At 53.2% G+C, this 10,197-nt stretch overlaps 1 protein-coding gene across 1 annotated transcript in view; it reads left to right on the forward strand.

The window, feature by feature from the left end:
* Nucleotides 1-2,936, forward strand: part of SRPRB (signal recognition particle receptor, B subunit) — a gene marked incomplete at its 5' end in the record, with an annotated part of 5,602 nt that extends 2,666 nt beyond the window's left edge. The window contains 2 exons of the mRNA XM_010138475.1: nt 797-851; nt 2,720-2,936. Of these exons, the coding sequence (XP_010136777.1) occupies nt 797-851; nt 2,720-2,936 (272 nt within the window). The remainder of the gene's footprint in view (nt 1-796; nt 852-2,719) is intronic.
* Nucleotides 2,937-10,197: the final 7,261 nt, after the last annotated feature.

Here is a 10,197-nt window from a genome sequence, read left to right on the forward strand (position 1 = left end):
AGCAGGAACATGCCTAGCAGCCACTGGGAGAACTCTTAGGTTGGGTATATCTAACAGCTTTGCAGAGGAGCACCACTTGGGAGACCTACAGCTTTTGGATGGGCTTAAGTAAGGCAGGTGGCTTTCGGCTTGTGCAGAACTGCATTCCCAAATCTGCAGGCAGCAGAAAATAGGATCAGCCTGAGCATAATGAGCTACCTGTACACACCTGGTAACGCCAGTGTTAAAATCAGACAACCTTTTAGCTGCCAAGGTTGTTTTCTCATAATTAAACTAGTAGGAACACCCATTTACTGGGAAAATGTAGATTTTCAGATCTCTACAACTTTTATAGTGAAGGTATGGATCCTTGTGTAACAATCTGAAGCTTTTGGGCAGGATCAGATTTGATTTTCTTAGACATTTTGTGTACTTCAAGAGCTGCCTGAGGCCTCATGGCTCCACGTGCCATAGCTTAAAAAGTGCCGTGTTGAGCTCTGTAATGCCAGGATAAGCGAGAGTGCTGGACCTTGTAGGTGCGACATCAAACCCTATCTTTTATTTGAAGCCGCTTACTGCCCAGCAAGAAGTTGTTCATTTTCTATGTTATTTTAGACGTTAGGGTTGCTCTCGCTCACGCCTGCAAACCCAAAGCTCCAGTGTCCCTTACTGTGCTGCAGACAAAGCCATCTTTGTCCCAGTAACTCTTATGACTGCACACTACGAGCAGGCCATGCTGTACCTTTAGAAGGAGGAACCAGGTTCTGAATTCTGACACAAAACCAAAGAGTTGATTTCATTTTTTTTCTCTTTCTAGATGTCACAATGGCAAAATCAGCAAAACTTATTCAACAGCAGCTGGAGAAAGAGCTGTAAGTGAGAAATTGGATCTTGAACCCTCTGAGCTTCTTTTCTCCTTTTTATCTCTTACCTCAGTGCTCCATGAGCTCCCTTGAGCCACATCTTAAGTTCATTGTAGAAGAAGAGTAGTCCATGTTGTCTGTGTTTGTGTAACTGGGTTGAGAGAAGGTTGCTCTTTGCTAAAGCATACAAAAAGGCAGTGGGCACAGATACTGCCTCCTAGAAGCTGTGGGCTGGAGACACAACAACCCAGTCCTTTCCTAAAGGCTGCCGTCCTTAGGTGAAGCAGTACCTCCCTTGGCCCAGGGCACTGCCATGGCTTCAGGTGCAAGCAGGGTTGGCTTCCACATGTCAGACTTCGTGTGAGTGGTGTGAAGATCTTGGTAGCTCTTCTGGGTTGTACTGGCACAAGTGTTTTTGCAGGGCTGCTGTGATGCAGAAGGGTGGGTCCTGTTTGCTGGTTTGGAGTTAGTGGCAAGGCAGTCTTGGGGGTAGAAGGACTAGAAGGAGTGTAGCTCTTTGGTCCTCAAAAAAATGCATGTTTGTGGGATGTGGCCATCTTGTTGCCAAGTGGTGGGACTTGTTGGTGTTAGGTTTACAGCTGGACTTGGTGATCCTAAGGGTGTTTTTTTCCACCCTACAGGACTCTCTGATTTGATAATCTTTTTGGCCAGTAGACAGCAGCACGTTTATTTGTGCTCATGCCTCTTCCGGTGAATACCTGAGCTTCCTGTTTTAAGAGAGGAATTAATTGCCGCATATTCAAGCTCTCTAGGAAAATAAGCATTCCTTGGTTCTGATGTTGAGCATTTGCCAGTTATTGGTGTGTAGAAGTTGGATTTCTAGATAGGTTCTGTGTGCTCTGTTGGACAGCGTTATTCCTGCAGGCTGGCAGGTTGCTGCCATCCTCCTCCCTGCACTGCTGTACTTGGATGTCCTTGTGTGGAGAACCCAAGGAAGTGTGTGCTGTCTTGTTCCTGAGCTCAGACCTCTGTGCAGTGTTGTTCTTTCCCTGTTCTCCATTAACTTCATTCTGTGAATAAGGAGTAGCTGGGCTTGACTGAGAGCACGCGCTGCCAGGCTGCTCTGTCTCTGAAAGAGATGCAGCACTCCACCCGTGAGGCTCTTACTGGGCACTCAAAGACCTGGGGAAAGATTGTGTATGCATCTGCGCCTGATGCAGTCCCTTGACTCGCTAGCCTCGCTTTTTGGGGCCTAAAAGGCAGCCAAATCACAGTGTCCCTTTGTTGGGCTGTTTCACCTCCCTGTGCTGCCTCTGCCTTGGATGCCTGGTGACTGTGGGCGAGGAGGTCTGTGTGTGGCAGGGGTCGAGGTGCTGCAGCGAGCTGAAGGCCAGGAGCAGTAGTGACTTTGCAGCCTGGTCCTTGGACAGGCATTGCTCACAAGAGCAGTGGGGAGACTTGATCCTCTTCTCAATCCCCAAAGGTATTTGGCACACTCAAGTGGCAGTGTGGTGATCCCTGATATCATGGGTGTCTCTCTCTTCCCAGTTGCGGATCCTGAGCACTGTGGGCTAAATCATGTGCTATCTGCCATGGAGGTGTTAGCAGATGAGGACATCATTGCCTGCATCTTGCTGTTATTACAAAACAAAATGTATTCATGCACCCTCTTCTGGAGTGACCTCCTGTGTGTCTTGCTCTCTTGAGCCTCTCAGCAGTTGTGCCTTGCAGCAGGTATTTAGGAGAAGTGACCTAAGTGCCTGCTCTTGCCTGTGCCTCGCAGGGCAGAGCCATGGGACCTTCTGTCCTTGGCATAGCTGGCATCCTGCTGACAGAGCTGGGTCCAAAGCATCTCAGCAGCCATGCTGTGGGTAACGTTCCCCCAGTTCCTAACCCTTTCCTTTCTCTGTCTGCAGCAATACCTTACGAGTGACCCGCTCTGCAGCTCCCACCAGTCTGGATGGCTCAGCCACTGGCAGCCCTGCCCAGCTGGGGAAGAAGGGCAAGGACTTCGACTTCTCCCAGCTACCCATGAAGGTGGAATTTTTGGAGTGCAGCGCTCGGGGCAGCAAGGGAGAGGAGGGAGATGCTGACTTCGAGGGCCTTGAGAAATGGCTGGCCAAGATTGCCTGAACAGAGGGCAGGGCTGGAGGGAGAGACTTGGGGAGGTCAGGGGCAGGACATTTGGGGGATCAAAGGAAAAAGCACTTGAATCTTATTTTGCTGCAGAAAGAAGAAACCTTAGCTGTAAATCAGCATTGTGTTATCTTCCGCTGCTGCTCATGGGCTTGAGTGCAACATGACACAATTGCTGATGTGATTTCCTCTGACTGTCTCTTCACACTGCAACCCTCCTCTCCTATTTTGTCTTCCTCTGGGATGCTGACCTCCCGGCTTCTGTGTTTCCTGAATCTTTAGGCTTTTCATTTGGTAGTTGCCAAGCAAATTAGGGAGGAGTGTACTTCAGGTGAGTTTGAGATTGGAGTCTGTGTGTTGTCTTCTCTCTTGGTTTACCGTTACAACCCTGCTGTCTTTCGGAGCTACTGATCACCCCCTGATTTGGACTTCTTTCTCCACCTTTGCGCTGTGAGGGCTGTGGACATCACCTGTGCTGCCCTGGCAGAGTGCACAGGCTCTCTCAGCTGGGCAGTGATTGAGGAGAGTATGAAAAGCTGTTTTCCTTTGTGTCTCCTACTTTCCCATTCTTCCAAACTGGTGCAGTCCTGTTTCCGTGGGACTGGAGTGGCTGTCTGCTCTGCCTTTGTCACTGTGAGCTGCCCGTGTCAGCTGTCCTGCCTGTGACTTTGGACACTGTTCAACAGTTCTTGAGAGTTTTTCTTTCACTGAGGGCTATATACCCTGAAAGCTTTTTTCACTCTGCTTTTCCTTCCCGTACTTCAGGCTCTTCTCCCACAGACACACATGCACACTCTGCAAGTGACAGTACAGTAGGGTCTTAACTTGAAACTATGAGGCAGGCACCATTTTAGATTCATACCTTTATTATGTGTGAGGCAGGCATTTGCTCCAGTGACTACAGTAAGATTTTTTTTTTGTGTGTGTAATTAGTCAGCAGTTGTGGCCAAGTGAGAGGGGGAGCTCTAGCAGGGAGCTGCTAGCACATTAGTATGATTCCTCCTCCTGAGGAAGATGTTCAATGAAGAGAGGAAAAAATGTGAGATTTTCCCAGTCTATACTCATTTGTCTGTGGTGTTTAAAGCCAAAGTTGCTGCGTGCATGATCTCAACTGTTAATCTTGCAGGGAAGGTTCAGGGAATGCCTGTCCCTGTAGCTATCTCAGTGGCTCAGGAGGCTGCTTCGAGGCTTGGAGTGTTGGAGAGCTCTGGTTCAGCATGCTCTTAATCTGTCCAGGCGACATCTGCTTTCCTCCTTCCCAGGGTCTGCCCAGGAGCATTGGTTATCCAAAGTGAGATCTTCCAGCAGCATTGGTGTTGGTCAGGTGGGAGACAAGACCTGGTACTGTGCTGGGCGTTCAGCTTCCCTTTCCTAAACAGCCTTAAAACACAGTTGTTTTGCCCAGCAGCTTCGTGTAGCTTTGTGCTTTCATGGGGTGTCACTTCTGTGTGGCACCTGTGTGAGGATGGCAGCTCGCCACACTGCATATTGTGAGGTCCAACCACACTGGAATTTTTCCTTTGTTTTTGTTGCTTCCCCTTTTGTTTGAGGGTGGGAGGAGAGAGTGGCTGGCTCCTGGTAAGACCTTCTTTGTCCTTTGCAGGCTCCCCTCCTCTCTTGTTTGATGCTTCATTTGCGAAGGAAGCTGATCTACTGTGTTCTTTTCCTCTCTGTCTGGGGTATCCTCTGCCCCCTGTGGTGTTGTCAAGTATTAGTAGTGTTGGGAAGAGCGAGAACAGACTTCAGCAAAGACCCATGCTTGTCTTGAAGTGGGGCCTTTTATCTCTAGTCTTGTGAACCCAGTGGCTCCTCTACTGTCCATACAGGAGGTGGGAGTGTTATATTTATGAAGTATGTTATATTGTTATATTTTCTGCGGCTAGAATATTGTTGGAACATGTTTGTCATGCTTTGAAGTCCTTTATCTGGACATCCTTCCTAGGCTGCCTGCTTTGAGTCTAATGCTGAAGTGAGAATATTGCTGTTTCTTCATTTTGTTACTCTGCTTGCAAAGACCTGTATTGATAAGCAGAGGCCGGGCACCAGCCTCTGCTGGGATAAGGTAGCATGAAGCCATGATTGGTTTTGAGTTATTCTTATTAAAAGTATTCCTTAAATTTTTTTTTTTTGCTTAAATGTTTGTTCTCAAGTCTTGCTTTAGCTTGTCTGTATTAGCCCCTTCTCAGCAGTGTCAACTCCACATGGACGGGGCCTTTGCTTATGCTCGACATGACACAGGAACCTTTCCTTCCTGGTGGCCACATCTGTCTTGTCAGAAAAACAATGCCTCCTCCACACACAGGGCTTTCTTTTGCGGGGGGTGGTGGGGTATGTTTTTACTTCTTAGGTTCAATGTTAGAGGCTTGGTAATCACGAAGCAAAAAAATCAAAATTAGGAAACAAACAACTTAAAGCAATGCCTCCTCCACACACAGGGCTTTCTTTTGCGGGGGGTGGTGGGGTATGTTTTTACTTCTTAGGTTCAATGTTAGAGGCTTGATAATCACGAAGCAAAAAAATCCAAATGAGCAACCAAAAAACTTAAAGGCATTTTGCTGAAATGCACAAGAAAACTTAAGCCAGCTGCAGTGCGCTGTGCTTGGCTGCTGTGGGTAAGTCACAGAGCCCTTGCTCTGCTCTAGGGTGAAGGTGGCTGTGGCACCCTGCAGCTTCACAGCTGGATGGAGACGCCTCTGTCTTCCCTGCCTGAGCGCAGCTGTGGGTCTCGGAGGTGGCTGTGTGTGGCTGAGCTGGGGCTGCACCCAGTGCTGCTCATGCTGGGGGGCGGAGCATGAGCTGGGCTGTTACAGAGCTGCATGTGTGTTTTGGACCATGTTCTGTCTGGCCTCTGAAATATTTAGGGCTAGTTTTCCCTAGTGTCTGAGGGAAAAGGGCAGAACTGGAAACTCTGAATATTGTGGGTTTGATTTTTGGTTTTGTGGGTTTTTTGGGTTTTTGTAGTTTGCCCCAGTCAGCTTTGTGTTTTGGCTCTGATGTATAAACCTTGCTCCCAGCCTGTGGCTTTGTGCAAGTTGCTTCTCAGGCTGCAGCCTGGCAACCAGTGTATTTAGATGGCTTTAGCAAGACAGCAGGATGAGTGATAAACTCAGTCCTTCCTGCTCCAGCTGCCTGACTCAGAGTCTCTCATCCTGCTGCATTTACGTGTCTGCAGCAATTGAGGCTTTTACTGTATTTTAAAGCTTTTTCAAGGTTTTTCGCTGGGTGTTGTGCTTTGCCTGCAGGTTGTTCCCCTCAAAAGGAGATGGACAAGGACAGTGAGATCCAGCATAGTAGAGCCTGCATGAAAATGGAGGAGAGATTGCTGAAAGGCAAAGAAAAGCAAAAATAGCACGATCCCTGAACATTAATTAGCATCCCACTGGTGGTGGTTTCCAAGGCTCCCAAAACCAGGTGTTGCAACTGTGCAACAGAATCATTGGCCAGCCCCAGCCACCTTGACACCTTTGGGGCCAGGAGCTTCCATGTGCCCCGTTTGGGCCACCTTGTACACTTTCACTGACCAGTACCTCCTGGGGTTTGTCCAGCTTGATGGACCTCTGATGGGATGAAGATGGAGAAAGCAGAATTAAGGAAGGCCATGTGGGAGGAGGAAGGTACAGTGGCTCTGACTGGCCCACACTCATTGCCCATGGGCCCGGGAGCCCCATCTCAACTCAGCCCTAGCCCTTCAGTCCCTTCCTGAGCTGTGGGTGTAGTGATCTTCACCTTGGCCACAGCCATGTCTGTGCCTGGCTGTGGACGTCACTGATCCTGACCCACTGACAGGCTCTCCAGCACCTTTTGCTCTCTCTTATCCGTGTGGATAGTACTGCTGATCTCAACCAGCAGCATCTGCCATGATCCTCTATGGGTGCTTCAGCAGCTGCCCCTTCTACAGGAGCCATGAAAGAGTTGTGACCTCAGATCTAGTACAGTCACATCCAAGCTCTTGTGGCAGCATCGGCTTGGCAGGATGGGGGGGTTGTCCTTTGCGCAGCACCAGGCTCTTCACATAAGCCCGTGAAGCAATTCCTGTGATACTAGTCAATCAGTGCTCCCATGTTACCCTCTGAAGGTGACAGCAGGCTCTCATCACCAGTGGGCACATCTCCAGATCCCACCAGCTGACACTTCTCTTCCCATTCTAGCTGGCTGCCTTCACCCTGCCAGAAAAGGAGAGGTCTCGGGTAGTGTTGTGGGCAGATGAAGCTCTGCTTGAGCAGATCAGGAAGGCCTTGGAGCTGGTGTGCTCCCTTCAGACATCCCTACCTGTGGCACATATATCCTCCACAACCCTGCCTATGGTCCCCACTTGCAGTCTTCTGCCTGTATCCCCGTGTCTAAAGCCTGTTCTGCCATGCCTGTGCACCCTGCCTGCAGCTCCCTGCTGGCACATGAACCCTGTCTGAATCCCTGTGTGTGCCACTCCATGCCTGAAGCGCCCTGCACCCTGCCTGCGATCCCATGCCTGCACCCTCCTCCACTATGTCTGCAGACCCCTGCCCACAAACCCTTACTGCAGCTCACTGGGCCCCATCCCACAGCAGCCCCTCCCCTTCCCCGTCCTATACCTGCAGGCATTGCCTGTAACCCGCTGCCTGCAGCCTCCCACACCCTGCCCAGAGCTCTGTGCCTACAGCCACGTAGCTGAAACCCTCTGCTCCTCCTGCAGCTCCCCTCCCTGCTGTCCGCAGACCCTTGCCCACACATCCTTCCTGTAGCCCTTTGAATCCTGCCTGCACCCCCTGCCACAGCCTCTGTCCGCTGCCCATGCCCTCAGCCCCGCCTACTCCCTGCCTAAAGCTCCGTGCCCCACTCCACTGCCCACAGCGCCATAACTGCAGGCCTTGCACCATGCCTGCAGACCCCTGCCCTCAGCCCCTTGCCTACAGACCGCTGCATGCTGCCTGCAGTCCTCTGCCTGCATCTCCATGCCTGGTGCCTACTCTCAGCCCCCTGGGCCATGCCTGCAGTGGCTCTGCCTGCAGTCCCGTGAAACCTCCCAGCCCGCCTCTGCTTACAGACCCTGCCGCTGCCCCATGAACCCTGCTGCCAGCCCACCTGCCCACAGCCCTCTGCCTGCAGAGCCCTGCCCACAGGACGACCCTGCAGACTCTTGCAGATAGGCAACTCTATGCCTGCAGCTTCGTGGCCAAAGCCTTCTGATTCCTGCCTGCAACCCCACACCTGCAGGCTCCTGCTCACAACCCTATGCTTGCAACAACCTGTCCTCTGCCTGCAGCCCCTGCCCACAGAGCCTTCCTGCAGCCTGCTGCATGTGCCTTGTCTGCAACCCCTTGCCTCCTGCCCTTTTCCTGCAGCCCCATGTCCAAACTCCACTGGCCCGTTCCCAGCTCCCTGTACCCAGCCCGGAAGCCCCTGCCTGCATCCCTGTGTAGGACCAGAACCCCATGCACTGTGACTGCAACACCAGGCCAACAGACCCCTGCCTGCAGTTCCCGCCATCGGCTCATGCCCACAGCCCTGTGCATCCTGCCTGGAGCTCCATGCTCAAGCCGTGTGCTCACCGCTGCTTGTCTGCTCCCTGCCTGCAGCTCTCTGCCTGCTGCTTGCAGACCTCTGCCCACGGGCCCGTGCCTGTAGCACTGCTGCCCAATGCCTGCAGCCCCTGCCCAATGCCTTCAGACCCTTGCACCCTGCCTGCGGGCTCTGTCTGTGATCCCATGCCCGATGACCGCTGTACCAAGGACTGCTTCCATCGGAGGCATGCCTGTTGGAGCCTGCTTGCAGCCCCTGGGCTGTTCCCGCAGGCCTTCTGCCTTCGCTGCCCAGAGTCCACTGCACCCTGCCTAGAGCTCCGTGCCCAAGCTCCCTGTGCATGGCTGCATGCCTGCAACCCTCTGCTCCCTGCCTGCATCTCTGTGCTCACAGATCCTGCAGCCCTGTGCCACTGCCCCCTGCCTTCAGCCCATGCACTTAGCTGCCTGCATTCTGCTGGGAGATCTATACCCTGTGCCACAGCCCCATAACTGCAGGCCCTGCGCCCTGCCTGCAGACCCCTGCCCACAGCCCCTTGCCCACAGCCCCCTGCATGCTGCCTGCAGTCCTCTGCCTGAATCACCATGCCTGGTGCCTGCTGTACACTACCTGTGGCCCCCCTGTCATCAGCCTCATCCCTGTAACACCCTGCCTGCAGCCCCTCTATCATGCCTGCAGCCCCATTTCTCCCTGCAGGCCTCTTCCCACAGATTCTGCCTGCAGCCCCCTGCACTACACCTGCAGATCACTGCCTGCAAACCACTGCAGCCCTCTTCCTGCAACACCATGCACAAAGCCCGCTGACCACAGGCCCCGCCATGACCAGAACCCCCTGCACTAGCACTGTGACTCTAACACTACGCCAGCAGAACTCTCCCCGCAGCACCGTGCTCGCAGCCCACTGCACCCTGTCTACACCAACACACCCAACAGACTCTTCCTGCTGCCCCACAATCACTTGCCTGCAATGCTGTATGTGCAAATACCTGCTCAAGGCTCATGGGCCCCTGCCTACACTCTATTTGCAAATCCCTGCCCCTTCCCAGAACCACCCCTGCAAACCTCCCTGCAGCCCTCTGCACACACCTCGTGCCTGCGCCCACCCACTCTATGCCTGCAGACCTCTGCATCCAACACTATGCCTATAACCTCCCGCGCCCTGCCTGCTGCTCCCTGTGCCCTGCTTACAGTGCCCTGCATGCAGACCCTGCCCACAGAGCCTTCCTGCAGCCCACAGAGCCTTCCTGTACTCCACAGAGCCCTGTCTTCATTCTCTGCCCACAGCGCTGTGCCTCCAGCCCCCTGCACCCTGCCCAGAGCTCTGTGTCCAAGCCTGTGCCCACAGCTGCATGCCTGAAACCCTGTGCTCCCTGTCTGCAGACTCCTGCCCACGCACCCTTCCTGTAGCCCTCTGAGCCCTTCTCCAGCCCCCTGACAACTGTCCCCTGCCTACAGATCCCTGCCAACAGCCCCGTGCCTGCAGCCTGATGCTCTCAGGCCACCTGCACTGCCTAGCGACTCATGCCCAAAGCTCACTGACCAAAGCTGCCCGCCTGCAGCCCCCTGCGGCCTGTCCACAACCCACTGCCACCAGGCACATGGTTGTAGCCCTCCACCTGTATGCCCATGTCCTCAGCACCCTGCACAATGCCTGCAACACCAGGCCATCAGCCCCATGCCGGCAGCACCCAGCTTGCTGCCTTCAGTCCCCTGCAACAGTCGCCGCCTCCAGCCTGTGCCCTCGGCTGGCTGCGCCCTG

This window comes from Buceros rhinoceros, unplaced genomic scaffold (genome assembly GCF_000710305.1).
Source record: "Buceros rhinoceros silvestris isolate BGI_N320 unplaced genomic scaffold, ASM71030v1 scaffold16196, whole genome shotgun sequence".
NCBI classification, from domain to species: Eukaryota; Metazoa; Chordata; class Aves; order Bucerotiformes; family Bucerotidae; genus Buceros; species Buceros rhinoceros.